This window comes from Falco cherrug, chromosome 6, assembly GCF_023634085.1.
Source record: "Falco cherrug isolate bFalChe1 chromosome 6, bFalChe1.pri, whole genome shotgun sequence".
Taxonomy (NCBI): Eukaryota; Metazoa; Chordata; class Aves; order Falconiformes; family Falconidae; genus Falco; species Falco cherrug.
Window position 1 is genome coordinate 45,170,455 of NC_073702.1, and position 24,497 is coordinate 45,194,951.

General features: G+C 42.5%; 1 protein-coding gene across 2 annotated transcripts; it reads left to right on the plus strand.

The window, feature by feature from the left end:
• Window positions 1-1,683: 1,683 nt before the first annotated feature.
• GINM1 (glycosylated integral membrane protein 1) lies at window positions 1,684-21,788 on the plus strand. 2 transcript variants are annotated; one of them, XM_055713087.1, is made up of 8 exons: window positions 1,684-1,849; window positions 10,833-10,892; window positions 11,069-11,165; window positions 13,982-14,133; window positions 16,070-16,226; window positions 17,330-17,460; window positions 18,934-19,097; window positions 20,897-21,788. In XM_055713087.1, the coding sequence occupies exons 1-8, from the start codon at window positions 1,754-1,756 to the stop codon at window positions 21,003-21,005; spliced, it is 966 nt and encodes a 321-aa protein (XP_055569062.1). In that variant the 5' UTR covers window positions 1,684-1,753; the 3' UTR covers window positions 21,006-21,788. The 2 variants fall into 2 exon arrangements, with proteins under 2 accessions (XP_055569062.1, XP_055569063.1); XM_055713088.1 differs by lacking the exons at window positions 10,833-10,892; window positions 11,069-11,165 and having other exon boundaries at window positions 1,685-1,849.
• Window positions 21,789-24,497: the final 2,709 nt, after the last annotated feature.

Below are 24,497 nucleotides of genomic sequence, written 5' to 3' on the forward strand. Positions count from 1 at the left end.
ATGCCTTTGGTACATTTTGTGAACATTTTAGTCATGAATCTAATACACAAGACAACACAGTATTGCAGCTTGCTTTTGCTTATCAAGGACTGTCGGGAGGCAAGCCCCACTCTCATTTATGCAGAGTGCAACTCATAGTTAGGAATTTAAGTAATTTACACTTCCTCCCACCAGCACATGCAAATGACTGCAACTGCCAACAAGAGGTGCATTCTTGTAGCTGCCATCATATCCCCAAAGACTCTTACCCTTACGAGATTCAGCAAAACATCTCATTGGGGAGCTGACTGACCACGTAGTCCTCTGCCATGTGAGACTTGCACAGTGAACAGACCCTTCACAGACTTCTTTCAGTTTACAAAACTTAAAAAAAAAATTAAAATCTTAAGGACAGGTCTAAAAGAAACTAGGTAAACTCGGTGATGGTAAAAAGAGGTGGTGGAAATCAAGATGTCAGAGTTGTTATCGCTTCTTTCATTACTGATTTGTGTGATTACAGAGAAGGCAGTTAATCAGCTTTATTTTTTCTAATCTCTAAAATAGTACTAACTACTGATAATAAAGGTGTTTAGGGATGAAATATTTGAGGTTTTCACGTAATGTGTACAAAATACACCTCACAATGTGTAGCTCTCTTAGGCCTCGTTTTCCAACACCTGGTATCTTGTGCAAGATGTTTGTATCAGTATCTCATGAATGCAGTCTGCATGTAGAATACAAAGTTTCTGTGGGTTCTCTGATTTACGTTCACTATCAACCAAGTGGGAGTCATAGAACAATATAAAGTCAGGCTACAGACTGCTTCAACGGGACAGCTGATATATTGCCTGGGCTGTATTAAAACCTCCCTAGAGAAACTATTAACTGTTTGCCACCCCTACCGTTAGAAAATTTCTTGCGAACAGGTAACAGCAATCTTTCGCGTTGTAAATAAAGTACTTTTTTGTCTTTGTATCCACTGAGGACTTCGGAGACCCAGGTTGTTTCCTTTCTCTTTGCCTGAGGCTTCCACGGTTTTTACTGCTGCCGTGAAGTTCTCCGTTTTCTCACCTCTAGGTTGACGACCTCTAGCTCTTCGCATTTACCTGGGGCTTTCTTCCTTTCTGATGACTCCTTCTACTCTCCTCTGCCGTACGCTGCCTGGTTTTGCTTTCCAGAAACCTTCCCTGCCGAGCGGTGCTCAGCACCGCCCGCCGTGCCCCGGCCGCACCGCCCTTGCGGGCGGCGGCTGCTCCCGACGGCAGCGAGGGGAGGCACGGCGGCCCGACGGGCGCACGGCGGCCATTTCATTAATAGCAGTAATTATTAACATTAGCTATATGGGTAATTCTCTCATTACGCAAAGGCTGTAATCATCTAGTAACGGTCACGGGCATCTGTAGGAGCAGGCAGGTGCCCACGCGTGGCTCTGCAGGGCCGAATTCGGCCTCTCCCGGCGACGGCGGGGCCGGTGGCGGGGGGGCGCAGGTTCAGCTGTTGTTCTGGCTAAACCTGCCCCTCTCCCAGAAAAAGGGTCATTCCCGAGCCTGCGGGGGACAGCCGGCGGGCGGGCGGCTGCGCGGGGTTGTGCCGGGGCGGGGCGGCGGGGAGGAGGCGGCCCGGCGCAGACCGTCTGGGGCTGCCCGGCTCGGCACGGCCCGGCCCGGCCCGGCCCCCTGCCACCGCCTCCGCCGCTTCCTCCCGGCCCCGCCCCGCCCCTGCCGCCGCCGCCGCTTGTTGATGTTTCACTTTGTTTTCGTTCCCGGGTCGCAAGATGGAGGCGGCGCTGGGACGGCGGGAGCTGCTGCCGCTGCTGCTGTCGCTGGCCGCCGCGCTGCTGGGCCCGGCCGCGCCGCTGCAGCTGGGCCAGGTACCGACGGGCTCGGGCCGGGGCGCGCTGGGGCCGGTCCCCGGCTCTGCCGCTGCCGCTGCCCCGCCGAGCGCTGCGCCGGACCCGGCCGGGCTGGGGCGGCGGCGCGGGCGCCTCCTGGCCGCGGGGGCGGCGGGCGGGGACGGGCGAGCGGCACCGGCGGGGCGGCGGGGGAGGGCGGGCGGGCGGGCGGGCGAAGCCGCTGGCACCGGTGTGCCGCGCCGTGCCGAGCCGAGCCGCGCCGAGCCGGGCGGCGGGCGGTGTTTTTGCGGCTGTAGCGCTTGGCAGCCGAAGGTGCGTTACCCCCGCTTGCGGCGGTTGACTTGCTGCTCCGGTGCGCGGCGGTCAGACCGTACAGAAACGTTACAGAAGGACAAAATGATGATTATGCGTCAGCCGCAAACTCGGTTACCGTGCACGGAATGTTGCCTCCCTCCCTGTAACGATTCGTTTATAGGATTTGATATGCTGAAATAAATATCTGACAGGTTGAGGGGGGGGGAGAGACCTACTTCTATGCAATGTAGATGTATTTATGTTGTATTTTTTATATGCTTGTCTACGCACATCTTGATGGTTCAGTGCTATAGGAGCGTGCAGGGCATTAGGTCCACGTTTGCTCCTCATGATTTTTGTACTGAAACCAAGAAAAGGGTTTTCATGTGTTGGTGTATTACGGGGCATCGTGCCATCTGTTTTTCTGTTCCAGTACCTGTGTTGTGTTCTGGTAAGATTAGTTTTCAAATAAATTTGGTGGCTTTTTAAAAAGTGGAAGGGATATTTTGGATATTCCCTAGAAGATCTTCTCAGTGGGAATGAAAAGATGTGCCGTGGCACCAGTGAGCTTTGACCTGTGGAATTACAGAAGAGAACTTTGGGGTTCTTTTGTCTGTACTTGAATCATGACTAAATACATCCTCTAATTGTTACAATTGTGAACTCCAAAGTGTGAGACTGCAAAGTGGGAAGAGCCGTGGCGGGTATGTAGTCGCTGGCCTAGCCAACGTGAAGTTGCTGGCATGTGAGTAAATTTATTACAGCTTTTTTTCCTCCAGTGTGTTTGTTGTTTTTTTTTTTTTTAATAAAATGTTTCCAAGAAAGCCTGACAGAGGCCCTGCGCTGGCATATCCTGTGCTGCGGAGCAGGATTCCTGGGCTCACTTCCTGGTTTCTGCTGCTCCTATGAACGTTTGAAGAGAGATCTGCCAAGCGCTGATGTCAAAATGGGGATCTAGATCTTCAGATGCCCATGAAAGTGCATGAGTGCTTGAAGTCAGGCTCACTAAAGTGAGCAGAGAGATCTCGGTCCTCGGGTACTTTGCTCGTCCCTCTCAGAAAGGGAGCGCTAGCTTGAATTTGCTAAAAGACACGTGAAGTGGCGATGGAATATAAACCTGTAATCTTGCTTTACCTTCTACCCAGAAACTGTCACGCTTTCACACCAATACTTCAACTTAATAGCATTAAAGTTGTTTGTCACAGCTGGCAATTGTACAAAATCCGGAGGCACATCTGTGCGTGCTATCTTTGGACCTGAAAGCGCGAGCGAGCATGGCGCAGGGGTGCCAGAGCAGTCCCGTGGAAGCCAGGTTGGGGTCAGAAACAGAATAGGGCTTGACTTGGTGGCAGGAGTGTAATGCTTTACGGGCATAGCTGTGCTGTTGGTGGGGCTGAGTTTGTTCATTTGTGCCATACTGCTTAGGTGGTCTGTTAGCTCAGGTTTTCCTAGTTGGAAGAGTTTACACTTTTTTAGCTTTTTGCTGGTGTAGTGGTGTAAGTACATGCAGAAAAGCTCTTTTTAAGAGTCAAAAAGAGAACGTACATGTCTTTAGTATTTTTTCTTTTTAAATCTCAAACTTGAAAACATGTAAAACCTTGTGTTTCCTCCTGTACTGTTTCTTTTTGTACATACAGGATTATTTTTGATGTAAAAGGAACAATGCATGTTGAGAAAGTTTTGAGTAGGAGAATTGCTGGGTTTTGAGCGTGGATTGGTTTATGGTGGCCTGGTAGGAATGGAAGTGCCTAGGCAGCAGGAATAGGCAGCGTGGAAATGCCACATTGTCACGTTGGCTTCAGAAGCCACAAGCTTACAATGGGGGCAGAATAATTGTGGTCTTACCTCAGAATGGCTTGGGACTACAGAACGCTTGGGAGCAGGCAGCATCGACATGTTCAGTTTGGCTTTGCCTGGACACCACGGCTGTGCCCTCTACAGTTCTGTGAGCAGCATACTACTGATAGCTTCACATTTTGTAATTCTCGTATGTGGTATTAAAGTTTACCTCCAAGTTGATGGACATGATGTTACATCAACCACAATGGAAGGACTGAGGAAAAAACCTGAAACATTGGAATAACATTTTTTAAGGCTGAAGCGCTTTTGTTCAGCTCTGGAATGTGAATGCCTCTGTTGTTGTGCAATACTTGTCATTTCTTAAATCAGCTGTTTTGTAATCTGGACTTTTTTTAAACATTAGCATGTGTGTTTTGATTTTAGAATGATTGATATTAGACAAAGTTGGTTTTTTCTTTAAGAAAAAACAAAGGCAGGGAATGATGCAATAAGATAACTGACCTTCACATTAATGTGTTTTTTCTGGTACAAGGTCAGGAATTAGGTTTTGTGTGTTAGAGTATTTTTTTAATGTGCTGATAGGAACTGGCTAAAAGCACAGTGGGATGAATACTAATGCTATGTTGTTTGCTTACTCTATTTGCATCTTGATAATTTAGGTTTAGCAGTGTTCTTTCTAAATGGCATACTTGCCTACCGGACTTTTCTTTCTTTTAGTTTAGTTGCCTGAAAAACAGTTTTCAGATTATTTGTTGGCTGTAAGAAACCTCTTTGTGGATGGATGATTTCACGACAGAAGAAAGTAATCTTCACTGCATCAACCATTTGAGTATGTATGCAGTGTGTGTAATGTATTTTAAGCAAAGAAGGACTTGTCCTTGCCGATAGTGACATGCTAAAATGTTTCTTTAGTTGCTTTATGACAGTTTCTCGATTAACAGCCTGGCACATGTTCTGAACTTTATGCCTAGAAGATCTGACATCATCTTTCCGTGCATATTTGATTAAATTAAAGCAGTATGATGCAACCATGTCCTGGTGATGTGAGACTAAGTATTCATAATTAGAGTTGATTTAATAGGGAGAAAGCAAACGTGATTAATTCTAGCAACATATGTAGGGCAAAGGAAGGGATAACCAATATTATACTAAGAATCATCGTTGAGCAAGGAAGAACGTAAGTGTGCTTGTTTAGAAAAGCAAAGCAAAAGCATCATGTTAGATTTTTATATTAACAAAGATAGTTCAGCTTCAGTTACTTTCAAAGACTTGATTTCATTATCTTATGCTAAATTATTATCATGGAGTTGAATAGTACCAGACCTCATTGGAGAAGATTTTGTACTAAAATTTCGAAAAATGTGAGGGACTAATTATCATCATGCAAACTTGTCATGTCAAACTTGTACCATGATTATTTCTTAACTCAGTTATGCCTGACTGCAGTTAAGACTAATCCTACAACATAGCTCTGTTTTGAGCCTGATGAAAAAATGACGAGCAGCACAGATCACAGAGCCCTGGATTGCAAATACACAGTTACACTATTTGGAGCCAGTTGTCCATGCGGGTGCCAGGATTCAAATGGCATGAGTTTGGATGGTAGTTTTGTTTGTCTGTTTGAACACTCTTTTTCCCATAATCTATTTTCAAATTTAGAAATAGGTTCTTAGTTTTGTCTATTTCTTATCTGTTTGGCAGCCTTAGCTGGACTTTGTATTTTCCTGTCGCAGACAGGATATCCCAATAGTGTCTGCATAACTGCTGTGAGGGGATTGTCTGTCTTTCAAGTCTCTGTCAAGCTGGCCATCTTGCAAGGCACTATGCCATCTGTTCCTAGTGCTGCCTGCTCTGCTTCCCACAGGCCTTCTGGTGCAGAAAGAGCCTTGTTCGGAGAGCCTCAATAGAGAACAGCTGTGCTTTGAGTGGGCTGGTCGCTAGTGCCTGAATCTAGATCAGGTTTGTGTGACTAATGCAGTTGTGTAGGACTGCACAGTTACTCTGCACTGGGAGAAAGCGTACAGTGCATCCCATCAGGTATCCACTGCCTGTGGAAGTTTTCCCGTGATTCTGTAATCAGATCTGTTTGAAGTTCATGCGCGATTAGACCCAACAGCTTTGTCTTGTGCAGCATCTTTCGTAAAAGGCTATAAGATTAGGTGAAACGTTCTCTGTCAATTTGTGTGGCATCTGTATGGAGAGTCGTTAAGAATTGATGAATATTCCCTTTCAACTTATGCCATATGCTTTATATTCTTTGCTGCCATCTTTTCCCCATATTGCATTTCTGCTGCTACTTGGATTATATTGCCCCACTTGACACTCCTGGGTTCTGTTGCAGCACATGGTGAAAGAGAAAGAATTAGAAAATGATCACTATCTGCTGATCTCTAATGCTTCAAGTTTGCAAAATTCACTAGTTCACTGTCATGTATGTTGCCAGCTCCTGTTGCCCAGCTGTCCTAGAACAGAATTACATGCGTTTGTCGTAGAAGTGCTGTTACCACTGTAAAAATCACTGCTGGAGCACTAAAGCAGTGATGAGAAATGCTCTGAAAACTCAGGAGAGACATCTACATCCTATAACAGCATTAAGAATGATAGGGCCATTTTTAGTGCAGATTGGAGCACATTGTGTGAAGGCATTCCCCTGCAGAGGAAGGGGTGAGGTGCTGTGAATGGTGGAGTGGGTGTCGATGGTAAGCTGAAAGCACAGCCTGATTCCTAGGGACCTGAATTGCTTCTTGGGGCTGTCCTTTGGTTCTGACTCTCAAAACGCAGCTTTCTGAAATATTCCAGTGAATTCAGGACCTTTTAAAATTACAGGACTGTCTGAAATTTATGTGAATTGCCATGATATTGTTATTCTAAGTTATACAAACAAGTTTTACACTCATAGTTCAGGCTTCTCCAGAACTCAGGAGTGCAATATTGTGGATTACTGCAGAGGAACATGTCGTGCTCTCAATGACTTTGTGACTACAGGATTGGCTTAGTATGCTTTTGATACACAAAGTAAGTGATGTGGGGTTATTTACTTTTGTTAGTAGTGCAGTACACAGAAACAAGACATTTCTATAAAACACCACCCCTCCCCAAACAGTGAGTTTTATTATGGTAACATAAAAAAGTATTTTCTCCATTGAAATTAAAGGATGTTTCAGAAGTCTGTGAGACTTCAGCCCTAGGACTGGGAAGATGGGTATTGAAGTTATCACCGGAGCACTTTCTAGCAAGTGTGGCTTGTCAGGCCAGGCATTTCATCATGAAAGCATGGTACAAGAGCTGTTGGATTGCCAGGTCCATTTCCCTCCCTGTATAGCAAGCATAAATAACGTATGGCTCTTGAGCACTTATTTGTGAGCCAATATCAAGGGGATACCAGCTGAGGTTGTGTTGGCAGCTGGGGGAATGCTGTGCCTCCCCCATCCGCTGCTGTGGGTGAAAGCAGGTCAGCTGGGACAGCGCTTTGCTGCTCTCCTGTGAGCTGCTTGTAGTCGTCCCTTCCTCTTTCCCCCAGCCCTCCTGCCCAGCATGCACCTTGTGGTTCTTTCTCTCACATAGATTATGGTATGGAGTGTGTAGGGTCAAGAAGATTGGCCACAGCAGGAACCCATTGAGTTTTGGGTGCGGTGCTGCAGGAAAGAGCGGTGGGAAGTCATGGGAAGACAGCAGTGAGGAGCTAACCTCCGAGGAAGGATTGGGTGAGCTGAGAACATTAGCATAAAATCAGGAAGACTGAGCTGGAGGCCTGTTATTTTCCATGGGAAGGTGTTAAGAAGAGTAACGAATGACCTGTTCATAAATTGCAGCAAAGATGCTTCAGGTTAGACCTTAGGAAAACTTAATGTTCAAGGTAGCCAAGTAGTAGAGTAAATAGTTGAGGAGAGTGTGAGATTTTTGGACATCACTGGAGAGCTTTAAGCAGTCTGTTGGGAATGACATCAGTATAGTTGATTTTGAGTCTGGAAGAATTGGTCTTCCTCTGGTCCTTGGTTTCTGTATCAGTTTAGGAATGTTTGGAGCAAGAACAATTGAAAGCTGATTATTTTTTAGCACCAAAAGTTGAGATCTATTTGTAATGTTTCTTGGCAAGACTGGCATCAAGTCTGGTGAGACTGCTCAGTGAAGGGGCAAAACAGGAACATATGACTACTCAGGAGAATGGACGTACAGAATATGGGAAGTTATCACTAGAATTTCTTGGATCTGGATGTGAACAGACTGGTCACGGAAATGGCAAAAATATGAGTTCTCCATTGCTTGTGAACACAAAATTGCAAGGGTCATGGTGTAGCTGCTATAGTGGAGTAGTAATTATTAATCATTGCTCTGTTATTAAGTAGCTTTATGAACCTGTTCAGGAGATGCACCGCCATCTCTTGAGATGATGGTGAGGACAGGCTTCTCCTAAGATGCTGCTGCAAGGACAGGCAGGCAGAGCCAACCCAGCAGCCTGTGGCCATCAGAACAAGCAGACTAGCTCCCTCCTCCCGGCTGGGTTCTTGCATCTCTTGTGCTTGTCTGGCTCTTTCTTGTTCAACTGACAAAAGAATAACTTGGCAAAAAAAAAAAAAGGGAAAGTTTTCCTGCCAGTTTAATGAGGTAAATTGTCTCACTGACTTTGCATAAAGGACAGGGAAAGATGATGTGCTGCAGAGATCTACACTCTTCTTTTAGTGGCAGAGGCAGCAAGCAGTTAAGCTGTCTGACTTGTCTGCATGCTGCGATCTATTACTTGTAACTTTGACAGCATGGAAGTGATCCGCTGAAATATTTTAATTTCTTAAACATGTAATGTGCTCTTCAAGTGCAATTTTTCAGTATGTACTAGAATTCATGTTAGTGCCTGTGGATACTACGTCAACAGAATTGATTGCTGTTTTGGAGAAAATTAATAATAAATATATATATGATTTCTATAGCTCATTTTGTACATTTAATGCTCAATTGTTGAGCATATCTATCTTGCCCCATGCCATTCATTTTCAAATAAAGCATTTAAATTAAAAAAAAATGAATAGAAAGGATTTTCCTTTTTTTTCAGCAATTACAGGCCATCAGTTATTTCCTCCTTCTTGTAATCTCAGTGAGTCGCTTTGCAGATGTTGAAAAAGATTGCGGAATACTTTCTGTGTAAAAGGACTCAGATCTCATTTGAGGCTTAAAACCCAACAGATTACTAAAACTGCCTGGAAAATCCTTTCATGCCCTTTGAATTCCCAGAAAACAAAAAAACCTAGGAAGTAATGACAAGGTCTTGGTAATCTGTTAAGCAGTCTGAGGGTGTAAAAGACGTACAGCTCTGAATGCTAGAGCTGTAAGTTCGATGATTTTTTTTAAATTTTTAATATACAGAATTCTTAAAAGATGTGCAGAAAATAAGTAGTTTGAGGGAACTGCAGGATAACAATAGATTACATCCTATGATTATATTTATTAATCTGGTTTATATTTTCAGTTACAGACTCCCAGTTCTCTAAGCAAGTTGATAATTTTAATTTACTTTTAATAGCTAGGGGTATCAAGAAAGAGATTTCTCTTCGGTCTCAGTGGCCAGAGAGTTTTCTTACTGGTTTGACAAATGCATCTAAAGCGTCAATGACGAATCATTTCCAACCAAAAGATTATCTGTGTTAGGTTTTAAAACATGCTTCCTGTGATGCCAGATTTCTGCTGAATCAGATTTGGATGTTGTTTTCCAGTTTTTGGCCGTTCTGGCTACCTGTGTATACCAATTAACACCTGTTGTTTTGAGGAATTTTTTTTGTTTGTTTGTTTACATTATAGCCAGACTTGAGAAGCTCTCTGTTCGTGAATTGAGACTGTATTATCCTAGGTACTGTATATTTAAAGTCTTTCCTGGCTGAAAATTTAGTGTTTTATAAAAATCCCAAATGAAAAACCTTTTTATGTATCTAAATTTTTATTTTATTTCAAGTTCTGAACAAGTTCAACTTTTTATTGAGACGTGACTTTTCAGCTGTTAGTTTTGAAACCATGACTCAAACACAAAGTTAAAAAAGGTGCTGATGGTATGGAGAGGTTTTCCAGAGGTAAATGAAACATGATTAGAATCATTTAAGGCTTCCCAAAGGCAAACAGGGAGCTTAACATTATTTTTGAAGACGTGGCTCAGGAAGGCAGTGTAGTAATCGTTACTTCTGGCTATGTCCAAGAGAGACGGCTTTTCTATGTAGGTTTTGTCAGGGGCAGGACTGGGAGATTTAAGGTCCCATCTGGAAAATAGCCCCTGAAATTACAGGGGGGAAATGAGGGGACAGAATGAGTGAGTCGATAAATCACAGCAATTGGCGTTAGAAAGAAAGAAGCAAATCCCCATTAGCTCTGAGTTTGGAGGTATCCCTGGTGGCATAATTTGGGAATGATAAACCAAAGAAAAGAAACAGGATTGGTGCTGATACTGACAAAACTGAGTGTTCTTTAGCATAGGCTAACACATATTAAATTATACTTCATCTTGAAGACTAAGTGGAGTGCTTAAAAACCATTTGCAGAGATTCTGATTTTTACCTTGTATTGTCTATTATTTTTTAGCCAATATGAGAGACTTCTTTTCCATTATATCAATGTAAAACAAGTTCTCCTGAAAATTTAGCTTGATTATGATCTTTCAAAAAACACTGTACATAAGGGGATGCAGCTGTCATTCTTTCTCATCAGCCCTCTTTATTAAAAAGAGGCGAAAAAACCCAACCCAACCCTTACATGAAACAAGTAAGCATATTCCTCTTTCTTCTGTCTGCTGGATAGAAAGCCTGGGAGCGTGCTCTGGGGACTGTGTGTGGCCGTTCTGTCAGGACAGTGAATGGAAGTTGCCTGTGGCCCGCAGTGACTTATGTGTTTCCTTAGAAACTTAACATCTCTTCTCACTGTTGTTTTCCAGGAAACGATCAGAGTCAATGTTATGATGTTGAAAACCAATGGAGAATTTCACAAAGGACAGGTTTGTCCAGTTTTTCTATGTATTCAGTGAATTAATATGCAGTGAAACGAAGTCTGCATGTGGAAGCAAATACATTGTTTTGTCTGACATCAGTCAGTACCAAGTGTGTTCCTCAGAACAGAATTGTAGCGTAGGGCCAGAAACCACACAACTCACTCTGTTTGTCTTTCTTTCAGGTTGTTTTTAATATCACCTATGTTAATGGACAGGTATATCTAAATGATTTTCCTATGAAAAGCGGGGTTGCCCACATAACATGTCAAACAGTCATATGTGAGTATTCTCTCTCTCTCTCTCTCTCCCTCCTCCCCCTCCACTCCCCTTTGGTTATTTGGCTTCCCTGTTATCCAGTAACCAAAGCTTACAATGACTACATGTTCTCATACTCTGCGAACCTGAGCATTGTAGATGCAAATCATCTCCCAAGGTAGAGTAATTTTGCTACTAAAATGGATGGGAAAAAAATCTTACTACCTTGTTCTCAAGCCACATTCACATGCTTACATGAAAATGGTCTAATCTGAAATCCAGACCCTGCCTATCTTTTCAAAAGAATGTTTTGCACTACAAGCTAGACAATGTAAACAGAAGGATGCAACTCCACCCTGCTAATGGCTTTGTCCCTAGGTTGGTTGGCATGTTTCCAAAAGGAGATTAAATTACAAAAGTATGAATTACTGTTAGGAAGATCTTTTAATTATCTCATTTCTGTGTCTACTGGACAAACGAGTTTCTGCTGTATAAGATATTATAGCACAAATACTGCAGTTTTGCTAGTGTCCTGCAGCGGTTAATGACTTTGAATCATTTGAAACTGCTATTTTTTCCACTGATTCAATGCTATACCTTTTGTGAAAGACCATATAGTACCGTGATTTTTTGAGATACACAGAGCATACTGTATAATTAATTTTAAAAGGGCCATTATGCTCATTTGCTTTAAGGTTCTGTTGTATTCAGAATGATTTCTTGATGGATCAGGTGCAATTGGTCTCTAGCTTGTTTTCTGAGGTCATCCTGTCCTTACAATCAGATATTTACTTAGAGAGTACTCATGCTTTTTCTAAATTGCTTCTCTGAGCCATGACCTTGTTTCTTGAACCCTTCCTTCCCAAACATGATCAATTATTAATTTGACACTATTCCTTTTCTGGAGAGGGAGAGCAGTAATTCATTTCTGTTTTTCTGGGATAGTTGTGGTCCTATTGCTTCTATTTTTAATATCCTAGGGCAGAAAAACACAGCAAAATGTCTTTTGCCTGCAAGGTAATTGACTCCAGAAAAATGCATCTGATTTTATTGACTCATGCTGAGGGATACTGAGCACTCTAGTTCCTATTAATTTCCCAAATCATAGTTGTATAGCTTGCAGTGACAACTATTATGAACATGAATCTGAAACAGTGAGAAAAATACTTACTTGACCTGGGTGCTAGGAGCCTGGAACTCTCTGTCTTAGTGTTTGGGTCTGAGTCCTCAGCACAGTACCTCTCTGTTTATCTGTGAAGTAATGGTTATACTATTTACTTACTAAATCCTTGACAGTAGATTCAGATGTTTGTTAAACGCTAAAGGAATATAGAGATACTTGTTAGCCTTTAACAGAGGGGGGAAATACTCCTGTATGTATGCAAAAACCAAACGAGCTAAATATTCATGCTCTTGAATGTAAGAGTAGAGACCAAGTCTCGTGAATGGTGGTGGTCCGACGCTTCTCGGGGCACGCTTGGCACCTGTAATCCCCACAACTGTCAATTTTGGAAGCATATCTTTCATTCCTGTTGAATGCAGTGGGTATTGAGCGGTCTGACACACGAAAGGTTGGGACCACAGGGAGCTGCAGCTACATGGCATCTTTGAAGCTTTGGTCCTTCAACGTATGCTTGCTGCTGCTAGGTTGGAAAACATTCAGCAACTACGTTATTGCTCTGGCCCACTTCTTTAGGGAACCTTTGTCTCTCTCTCTAACCTCGTTCCTTCTGCCACTTATTTTTGCAATTTAAGATGTGGCTAAATGATGCCAGAGTATTTGTCTATATTTAATATAAACAAAATAGCTGTGTGAGGAAAGGGATCATAGCATAAAAGTAACGAGCCCACTGCGTTGTTCCTGTGTAACTGAAGGGCACCAGTCCAGCCTTCCCACCTTTTAGGCTCAGCTGCAGGTGGCACACAGCCCTGGTGGCTTAGGGATGGGCCAGTTCAGTCCCAGTTCACGTACCTTGCTGTCTGCGTGCCAGAGAGACCTGTCACCTCTGGTCTCCTGCTCCTGCAGCACTTCAGTTCTGGCATGCCCTCACCTGGAGCAGAGGCCAGTAGTTGGGAGGAGGATACTACGTCTATGCAGAAACAGCAAGGGTAGAAAAGCAGTTCTCTGCGTGCTTGTGGAATATTAAGTCATTGAAATAGCTGAAAGCTTTTGGGTAGGGAGGGAGTTTGAGGTGTCACTGGTCACACATGAAAATGGGGCAGGGGTGGGTGGGTAGGAGGGAACCGACTCTCGCCTTGAGTAGTATGTGCAGTGTGTGTGGAAAAAATGTATTTGTTTCTGTATTGAGAGGAAGGGGAATGTTGTGCAAATGAAAATGTTTACACAGGTGGCTGGCTGGGCTGTGGCATTGCTCTTATGAACTCCTTTGGACAACTAAAGTAACAACACAGCAACAGCAAAGCCAAAGACTGCTTAAATGCAAACTTCAAAGGCAGGGACACGACATTGTTTGAAAGCTGTCTCAGGCTGGGGGTTGTACAGCACTGCTGTTGTCTGCTCTGTTGTCTCATGAGACCTCCTCCAAGCTTGATTTGGTGATATACTGGTAAAAAATCATCGCATCTGTTTTACGTGCTGCCCAGATTGCTACTGCTTGTAGCAGTGGTTACTGGAAGTGTTAAGGACATCAGCATAGTACATATTTCAGGCATCTGTGGTTTGATGCTGGGGTCCTTTGTAGCTGTAATGACTTTTCCATTCAGATGCTGCATGTGCGAAGGCATCTATGTCAGAGTTGCAAGTGTTTGCCCCATGGTTGTATACTGCTTTCTGGCTGGGGTGGTTTCTCTTCAAAAACTGTGACAATGTGTCTTAACAGTGGAGAATGGAAATTTGAATAACTTACCAGATCAGCAGCGCCTGGGAACTGTCAGTGTTCGCATCATGGTTCACGAGTGGCCTTTGGCATCCAGTTCTGATTTGCAGCTGATTGTCATTCAGGAAGAAATCACAGAAATTGATGGAAAACAGGTAAAAAAACTTCTCGGTGTTCTGCTTGTTTTTATTTTAGAAGAGGCAAATAGTTACCAAGGATTAAAAGGTTTACATGTGTCTGGCTGGTGGTTAGAGCACGAAGTATATAATCTAATGCTAGCCAGCACAGTACTGAGGGAGATAATACCAACCTAAGTTGCCTGTATAGTAGCAGGGGTGTTTCATGAGGAGACTTCAAGTTTTAATGCTTCTATTTGTATTTTAATAATGAAGTGTTGGATGACTTCCCCTTAAGCTTGTGAGAATATCATTAACTCTGTCACATGCTCTTTCAACACATGCACTTTTGCAACCAAAGTCAGACTCACAGCAATACTTTGTTTACAAAAGAATGTACAAAATAAATAAAAGGGGCATGGGCTTATTCTGAGTCCTGAGGTTTTCCTCACTGTTTATTCCAAACTAACAAAGCGTTTCAAGCATGTAGCATGGGGAACTTGCAGAGGCAAATTCTTATGGTTGGTGGGCTTGTTGTGAAAGCCCTCAAACCCTGAGAACTTAGCCATAGAATATTTTGCATGTAAGATAATTTAATTCATTTGAATAAAAATCTTGATAATGAACATGGATTTTGATGAACAGAAAACTAACTGTATCTGCACAAATACCAGTGAATGTGAGTGCTTACAATTCTCGCTGAGACTGAAACGCGCAGAACTGAGTTCTCAAATCACCTATAACGTATAGTTATTTTTCCAACCAGAGAGGTTCTGGAGAGAAGATACAGCTGCTGAAGCCAGCAGAAGTGTCATATTTTTGTTTCAGTACATCTGCATTTTACATGTGGCCAACCTCTTTTGAAGCTGGCTTATGTTCCACTGCCTTTTTTTTGGTTTTCTTTTAAAGGGGAATTATGTTAATACCATTGATCCTTAATTAATTGCATGCTTAGCGTGTAGGATTTTTCACAGGGACCTGCATCATGTAAAAATTTTATTCTGTTAATGAAAAATGCCACTGAGAGTTTTGAAGCTTTTCCAACGAGGTGTTTATCCCACTGTTAGGAGGCTAATATATCCGGGTTTGATTCAGTTGTTATACAGTAGTGGTGGTGTATTTCACATCTCAAACTGAGACATCACAGTGTATCTCACATTTTCATAGGGACTAGGTAAGAATAACCAGAAAGCTAATGCTGTTTCCTTAATTGTTCCTTTAAGTCAAAAGCTTTCCATCTTTCTCATTAATTATCAGCTGACAGTAGCAATTATCTGTTTCATCACATTGTTCTGCACGTTTGAAGCAAAATGAGTCCACGTTCTGAAAGCATGAGTCAAACTATCATATGCTTCATTCCTCTTTTGTTACTTATATTTCTCTGTAGCAGCTAGAATTATGCTCACAAACACTCTGGATTTCGGTCAGTTCTCGGCCTCGCAATGCAGTTATTGATGTTAGTAGCAGTTATGCCGGATGCGTTATATATAAGCGATACTTGCAGTGATTAAGTGAAATGGCTCCAGTGCATCACTGGAAGAGAAGGAAGAAAACTGTTATGTTGGTTGTTCAAAAAAAGCAACATTACTGCAAAAGCAGAAGTGTCAGTCTTGCCTCAGCAACGTTTTCAAAGTTTGCAAGTGCTCTTTCACTATGTACTTGAGTTTTCCATGCCTTAAAATGCCTCCCTGAAAGAACATCGTAATGAGCTATCTAAGGCATGGTTAAAACCCCACGGAGTGACCCCCATGCTTTTGCAGGGAGAAAGAGAGACCCAGTCTGTTCAGCACATTGTCTAATGTGTTCCATAGTCTATGGAAGCGTGGTGTGTAAAACCTTGTAAATTCATGTTATAACATCCCTGTGTCTACATCTTAATGGCTTGGAGTTTCTGTGCTAAGACTGGTTTTCTCTGCCAGCCTACTTCACTCTTGCTTTAAACTCAGTAATGTCAACAAGTTTGCATCTCTTGTAGGTTCAGCAGGAAGAAGTAACAGAAATAGATATTTTAGTAAAGGACCTGAGAGTACTTAGACATTCAAACTACACTGTCCCTTTGAAAGAGAGCATGCTGTATTCCATCCCAAGGGACAACGACGTGTTATTTACACTTCCCAACCTCTCTGGAAAAGGTATTTCTTTTAGTTGTTACATAATACTTTTTATCTGTAGTTGATGTGCAAAAGAACATCATTATTCCTGTGTCTTACATAATGAAACTGTTTCTTCATTAACAGGGAAGTGTTTTGCTTTATGTGGTTTGTTTTTTGTTCTTTGTTTTTGTTTGTTTATTTTTTAAAAAACCCACACCTAAATTCAACTCTTCTACATTCTAGGTATTTTGTTTGTTTTCAAATCTGTTCCCTTTGAAGCACTTGGTACTTGTCAATCTGCAGCCCAGACATCTCACAGGAATAAATTTCTCTCCCAGTGCTATGATGGAAGTTTCTCTAAAACTCCCCCTTTTTCCTGAGAATGAAAGAGAAAACTGGAGAGGAAATACCTGTCTGGGGCACTTCCAAACCAGAGAATAGTTTTATGTTATTAAACTTGAATAACTTAAAAGCAAGCGAGGTTATTTGATGCCTTAATCTTATTTCAGTTTTGCTTAATGTAAAACTCTCAAGGATTTCATAGGACATGAATATTTTGACCTAGTTCATCAGTATTTAATCTGGTGAGAGCTGAAATGTACAGCTAAGGGCACAGCTAAAGGCTGTTTAGCTTTGTAATTAATTAACTTTTAAAAAAAAGTAATTAAACACTGCTGCTGCTTCTTACCAAGTTAACTACGCCAGTCAAAAAAAAAAAAAAAAAGTCAGCCTTCTGTGTTCTTGCTGTGAACGTGTGAGAACTGTACCATAAGCATAGAAATGCAGCAGAGAATCATTTAGGTTGGAAAAGACCTTTAAAGTCCAACCATTAACCTGGTACGACAACAGTCCTATTCTCCAGGGCTGATCAGACTAAGTAGGGAAAAGAAAAATTGAACCAATTAACCAAATTTAACCACTGCTTTTCAGCAATGATACAACTCTGCCACCAGTGCTGGATCTACCTTTTAACCGAAATGTCCTCAGCCGAAACCCTGATAATAACTGCAATGACAAAGCCAAGCCCAGCCTAAGCAGGATACACAATTAGGAGACAAAGGAAAAATTGATGTCTTTGTTTTCCTGAATAGTGAGTCAAATAAAAAGCAAGCCCCCCTCTAAGTCTAGCTTTTCTTCTTCAGATATTCAAGATCCGCTGCAAACTACCAGTCAGTACCTCATCCGGCAAGTAGAAACTACAGTAGATGAAGAGACATTACCTGGCAAGTTACCAGAGACACCTCTTAGGGTGGAACCTCCATCTTCTTACAAGGTAGTTTTGTTTGTTTGTTTCAGTTATTAGTATAAAACTTTAAAGACTGGTCTATAAAGGAGAAGCAGCATTTTTTCCCCTCCCTCTGTGGTTTTTTCCCCATTTCCCCAGAGGTGAAATGCATACAGCTTGGTGACATTTCCAAGAATAAAAACTTGTAGTAACATGCTGCAGATAGAGCTGTGTTACTCAGTATTACAGTTTGAGAGTGTAAACTTTCTTCCCCATACAGAAATGCATACAAATACTATGTTTTCCTCCTTTGTGGATATTTACAGAACAAAACAAATAAACCAACCCAGCATTGTTATGATTCAGATAGCGGGTTTTCCTCCTGTAGACACCAAACACAACATCCATTTAAAGATGGTAAGAACTTATGTAACGTTCCTACACCTTTGTCTTTGGACCTTTATTTTTAATTTGAGAAAAAGCAACATAGTATGCAATAACTCATTTCTGGAAGAGAGAGTTGCCATTCCTACTTAACCTAGTACTGACTTGTAGAGCACTGTTTTGCTGCTTTATATTTTTAAAGACCAGGGCTCTCTGCTGTGTGAGGTATCCAACAGTAACTGATCTCCACGTAAGTCTAAGAAATCCCCACAGCCAACCACTAAGAAGAACAGACTTCTACAGACATACTGTAGGAAACTTTAAAAAAACCCAGAAAACAAAAAAAACCAACCCACCCCCACACAAAATCAATACTGAATTACCCTTAGTGAGAAATTGTGTTTTGGGTTTTTTTAAATCCAGTAGGAATCAAATGGGTTTGTAAATCCTGTAATGCTCCGAGCTTACAGATATGACGGTGAATTGTGATATTTACATTGTATGAAGCTAAGCATGTATAACAATTTCAAATATTGTTTAGCTTTAAATTACACCTGTTTTTTCTGACTCTGCTTGAGTGCTTACCCCTCTGGGAGGTTGGTCTCGCCCACTGTAGGAAACCCAGTAACGGCTTGAGAAGTTTCAGTTCCAGATTAGTTGAGGATGGGCTTGGTGGCCACCTCCGTGGCTGAAAGGAATACTTCATAACCTGCTGTGGAGACAGGATAGCCAAAGTAGTAGGCTGAAAGTTACAGACAGGCTATAGAAGGTGTAAGCCCTCTCCTGGGCTGTCAGTAACCCTTTCCCTGCCATACACTGCTGTGGTATAATAGCTTCTCTATGCCTAGGCCAAATAACTCACCCTTCCCCTGCTCTGTTCAAGTGTCCTTTATTTTCCAAATGGCCTTTCCTTTCAGGGAACTCTGCTAGGATGTGCAGAGAACTAAACCTTCAGCTGCTGCAAACTTCATAGGAGAAAGAGCTCTGAGTCACCAGTCAATTCCATTCTGCTTTTATGCACGTTTAAGCATACATAAATTTCAGTATGTCACCATGTGATGTGATTCACTGGTAGGTACAAAACCTTCACTTGCACTTTTGCAACCTGTCTTCTTGTTTTTACCTGTTTGGTTGTAGGTGATGTGCCAGTGGGTGGAAGACTTGAGAAAAGGGTTGTGCAGATTCTGGTTTCGATCTTTACCTATCTTCTTTAGTTTGATGGAAGTCATTGTAGTTGGAGTCGTTGGAGCTGCTCTTATTCTCAAAGTCTTAAAGGTGATTTTCCCTTCCTATGAAAACAAGTAAGTATATTTTGTTTTCTCTGATGAATGCAAAACATTAAGTAAAATCTCTCAAGAAGGAGCCCTGTTCTGTAGGAAGATGGTGGCAACAATTCAGTGAAAAGGCTGCCGGTAACTTTCCTCTCCAAGTGACCTTTTGACACATAGGCATTTCAGAGGAATGTGGGAAGATCTTTAATTGAAGATGTCTTTAGCTTGGCTGTCATGCTGCCAGATTTTTATCAAGTCTTCTAAGGACTACATTGTGAGGCACCATTAACATAGCCCCGAGAGAGGAGGGTAGAAGCTAGAGCTAAACAACTCTCGACCTTTTCGTACTCCTACTGTGCTGGAGTTGTTACAGTAGCTATGAAAGACCTCAAGTTTGGCTTTGCAAATTGGTACAGGAATTCTCCAAAGAGGAGCTAGCTGTGTTACAAGCCATGGCAATTGGTACTAGCATCGGTGGCAAAAGGTCATAAATAAAGTTGATTGACTGCAGATGGCTTTCGTCACTCGGTGTGTTACCAGCTACAGTAATATTTTTCAGAGAAGCAAGCTCTCAAAACAAGGGCTGGAAAGATGAATTAGTAACTGTGACTAAGAAATCAGTGCTGGAATAGGCAAGTGCGTACATTTTAAAGCCACCCAAGTCAGTTCTGGAAGACCTGACACTGAGAACTGTATCTTCTTTCAGGAGAAGCGCCTGACCGTGTAGCATGCTTCATCCCTCACAAGCACAGCTGATGCCTTCAAATGCAGCTGACTGGCTGCGCTTCTGAATGGCCCTGAGTGCAGTTAATTTATGTATCCACCCAGGAACACGAGTGGCCTTAGTCCTTCTGACAGAGCTAGAAGGACAGAGGGTTGGAGATCAGGAAGGTTGGAAACTGCAGTGACAGAAGAGCCCTTGCTTCCCCCAACGTTTCACAAAGCATGCTGTCAGATCAGAGTGCTTCTTGTAACTTGTTAGAACAGAAAAAAGCAAAGAAACACTTTGTGCCCCTGACAGCAGTAAGTAGCTTAGCACTGCTACATGTAAAACTTTGCACAAAGTAGAACTATGAAAAAAAATTCTAATCCCCGTAAACTGTTCTCAAAGTGTCTGAAGGTCTGTCCACGGCAGAGATCAGTACAGAGCAGAGGAAGCAGCCTGCTGTAATTTCTCTTCCAATTGAAGAGCACAGCTTGTTGGAGTATTTCAAGAAATTGTAAGGATGGTCTGACGCCCTCCCCCTACAAAAAAAACCCCAAATCAAAACACCACCACCCCCTGCCCAGAACTACACAGTCATTTTCTTGCTATCTGTATAAACTGGTCCTGTAAAGTCATAAAGGTTTCATTTGTGATTGTAAACCAGTAAGAATGAGTAGAAGGTCTTATTTGGTGAACAATACAGTTGCAGATGCAAGTCAGGGCTTTGTCCCAAGTCTTCAATGCTGTTCTGCAGTACTGACAAAACCAGAGGCTTTAGCTAGTCTTAGAGAATTAAATGCCAGAGCCTGACAAAGTAGCTCCTGACCGCAGACAGCTTTAGGCTGCTATAAAACTGGGCATATAGAACCTACATTGCTGGTACCTGCTGGTACTTCAGATGTAGAAGCTGGGTGACAAGACTCCTCTGAAACCAGAACCAGTACATTTTGGAACCAGTTTTCCATCAAGTTTTCATTCTAGCTTCATAAAAGAGGTATTGGGAAGGTAATACTTACTTGATTCATTGAATTAAAGTTTGGGAAGTGGCAGAATAAATCTAATTTTTAGAACACTGAATTGTTTTGTATATTGTTCTCTAATGCCAGGCAAACTTACCTTTCAGAGGCATCGTTCTCCTGGATCAAGTCAGCTCTGTACCTGTGATTACCATCAGCTTGCCTTCAGATCTTCCAGACAGGAAAAATAATTTGGACAAGAAAGCATGTACTTAATACTGTGTTTATTTTGGCATTACTGGGTTTTTTTTAAAAACAAATTTTTAGTTGACCTGAAATTTGGCACTTGATCTTAATACCTTGTTTGTTTCCTACTAAGAAAAATAAGTCACTTGATTAATTGGTAACAGGGACACTCAGGCCGAGGCCCGAAGCTAATTTCCCTGTGCCTCTTCATAAACACACAGCCTTTTCAGAAGCTTCAGAATAAAACAGCTTTCCACCCTGAGGGCTACCATCGGTTTTAACTTCTGTGAAGTCACTTTTCCACACCTCGGACAGGAAGCCGGCTGCCTTCGCGCCTGTAGATAAACCAGGTCAGCTGTCCTAAACAGCGAGATGATGAAATTCAGGGTGCCCTGAAGCCTCCAGATAGCATTCTTAGAACAGGATGAAGGAGCATCGCAAACATCAGCTGTGCCTGCAAGCCTAAACAAAGCTGCCCATCCTGGTTTCAGGTCTCCTAGGGTTGAGCGTGCCTTGCGAGGAAAATATCACTACCAAACGTTTGCGCTACTCAATTTGACGTGTTATATATCCAAAACAAAAATTTAAACAGCAGATTTATATTTCAAGCACTTTACATTTTTATGGCCCCTTCCACTCATAAAAATCATTAGCACTTGTAAACAATGTGCTTTTTGTATCGGTGACAGCAGTGCTATGTGAAGTCTCAAGAAACAATTCTACAGAAGTACTGGCTTACAATTGCTAAGTAGGCCTGCTCTGCCCATGCTGATTTGTACTGTTAACATTTTTCAAATAAACATGTAAATTGTTTATTAGGCTTCGTTCGTGTGTGCATCTGTATTTAGTTACATAAGCTAGCGGTTTGCCAAATGTGCTAGATAGATACAGCGTATTACTTGGTTTTTAGCTTTTCCTTGTTCTTATTTACAAAAATTGTTCATCAGAAAAATGACTGGGGGGGAAAAAAGAAGACCGAACACTCTTATCAGTTAAGTGTTCAGAATTACCCATGTTCAGCTTAAGCTGTTAGAGTGAGAGAGAAAAGCTGGGATCCGCCCCTGCCCTTAAGGAAAGGTTAAGCTTATGCTAACGATACCCCCACATTATTCAGGTGCTTGTCCTGGCGGCTGGTCTGTGGCAGGAACAGCTCGAGGTGACTCACTGAAGTGACAGCACTGCACTAGTCGAAGGAACATTCCTAACACTGGCTTGTCCTGCAAAAAGCCAAACCAGAGCGCACCCTCCAGTAGCTTGTGGGGCATGTCAGGCCAAGGAACCCTACTTCACCCCCCACCTTTTTGTTTCTTAAAAAAAAAACATTTTTTGTTCTAGCACCGTGTGGCTTTGTGCTTGGCTGTTATTTCCTTAAGCTCAGCGCTGTCAGAGCACAGGATCCCAAGCATTTGCCCGATGCCCGTCCGAGTCAGGCTGACAGAAGTGGGGACATGCCCCAGCTGGTGGGGAGGGGGCTGTGGATGCTGCAGCCACCGGGCTGGAGCCAGGGGCAGGGGCTGGCATGGCCAGAGCCCCAGGCTGTGCCCCGTGGGACCCTGCTATGCAGAGCTGCTGTGACAGTAATGTAAGCATGTAAGGCAGAGCTGATGCTAGGAGCTAGGGAGGTAAGAGTGCGATTTAGTCACAGAAAACATGACAAAGGGTAGTCATCCATGGCTAAATGGGAAATTGCTAAGACGCCGGCAAAGGAATGGTGACTGCACAGACAAGAACAAGTCTTCAGTTGTGGACAAGCTCTTCTTTGTATGTGGAAATTAATGTTCTTTCCCTTTATGAACATAGCCCTGGCCCCTTCATTAACATGGTTGGAATAGAAGCGATATATAAGGCTGAAGTTTAGCTGTTTCTTCAGAAAAAAAAATAAAAAAAAAATAAAAAAAAGAAAGAGTAGGATGGACATGGAACAACAGTTCTTACTGCACACAGTGTGAGTTGTGCTGTGGATGGAAATTGGGCAGCTGTTAGCACGTGTTCTTTGCATCCCTACTTATGAAACTGTAAACCAAGCACCTGCACAGCAACAAGGCGATTTAACTGCTCCAAACAGCTGCAACAGGAACGAGTGGCTAAGCCTGAAAAAGTGTCGGTGCTGCTTCACAACTTGGCCAATTTCCATGAGCCAAGTAACCCTCTCCTGTACTGTATTCCACAAAGTTACAAGGCACAAGGAAAGAAATACCACTATCAGGTTAACAACATTAAATTTAAACAATGGTGCAAACCTTGAACACTGTAATTGCCAGACAACACAGCTGTGCGACCGAGCTGGAGCTCAGGTGTCCCTCTGCCTTTTAAACACTGGGAGTCAGCCAGCGCTGGCCCTTCCCTCCATACAAGAATTCCAGCAGCAGAGCTTGGTGTCCTCACGTTCTGCATTCCAAAACAAATGAACCTCTGAGCTATGAATTCAGCATCTACTGCTTCCCACCCACCCCCATTTCCATGTATTACACAGGTGCTCATTTCTAGTAACCAGGGCTGGCTGAGCTGAAGAACTAAACTACTGCTTTTAAAATAAGGTTTAATTCAGAAATTCTCAAAAATCCATCAGGCTTAAGTGGCCCCCTACTGGATTGCTTCCAAGGACTAAAGCTTGCCTACTTTCCCTTCTTACTCAAGTAACAGAACAAGTATTTTGGTTTGCTTGCAAGGAATTGATTTATGAGAAGACATCTCTTCCTGCAACACAGCTGACAACTACACATCCATCCTAACATACAAACAGGTAAGTACAACAAAACCCAAGCTCTTCAAAACACTGCATCTTTTTCTTAACTGACATATACAGCCGACCTTTTGAAAGCAAAGAGGTACATTTGTTTTTAATTTTGGAGATGGAAGTCTCTAAATGCACATACCCGTATACTCGCTTGATCTTCATTGCTGAGTTCATCATGCCAGGTCCAGCCAGGGAATCGGGAGCCCTCAGCAGTACCTGCATTTCGGTGCCTTGCCAGAGCGTCTCACCACAGCCACTGCTCAAGTCCCTTTTCAGCATGTTCAGCTGTCACTCAGTGACTCAGTGACACTGTGGTGAATTTTAAGTACATAAACAAGATGTTCACGATAATGGCATTTACACAACTTGGGATACATTTGCCTTCTACCTGGACTGCAACTTTTCATTGTCATTTGTCCTTCCCACCTGCCTGGCAGCATCTGAAAGAGATACATGAGCAAGAACTCCAGGCCAGTGTCATACAGCATGTTTCTGCCAGCTGAAACAAGTCTATAGACATACTTGATTCATGAAAAAGCATGAAGTTTAGCTGCAAGCAGAACTGCAGCCAGCTGCTCCAAGGTGAACTAGCAGGAAGTGTTTCCAAAAAAAATGGATGGATAGAAGTTACAGATGTTTTAGTTACAATGACCACTGTTGAGCAAAATCTAAAATTATGACCTAAATGGTCACTGTAGAACCACCCTCACAGAGCTGCTTCTACATTCCACTTGTCAAATAATACAAAAAGAGAATTTAGATTTTACATCAATTGTAAGGTCAGG

Excerpts from the sequence above, each read along its gene's own strand:
- GINM1 (XM_055713087.1), top strand. The coding sequence starts at position 1,754 with ATGGAGGCGGCGCTGGGACGGCGGGAGCTGCTGCCGCTGCTGCTGTCG. Across the intron at positions 11,166-13,981 it reads AACATGTCAAACAGTCATAT|TGGAGAATGGAAATTTGAAT; the intron begins GTGAGTATTCTC and ends GTGTCTTAACAG. Across the intron at positions 19,098-20,896 it reads TTCCCTTCCTATGAAAACAA|AGGCATCGTTCTCCTGGATC; the intron begins GTAAGTATATTT and ends CTTACCTTTCAG.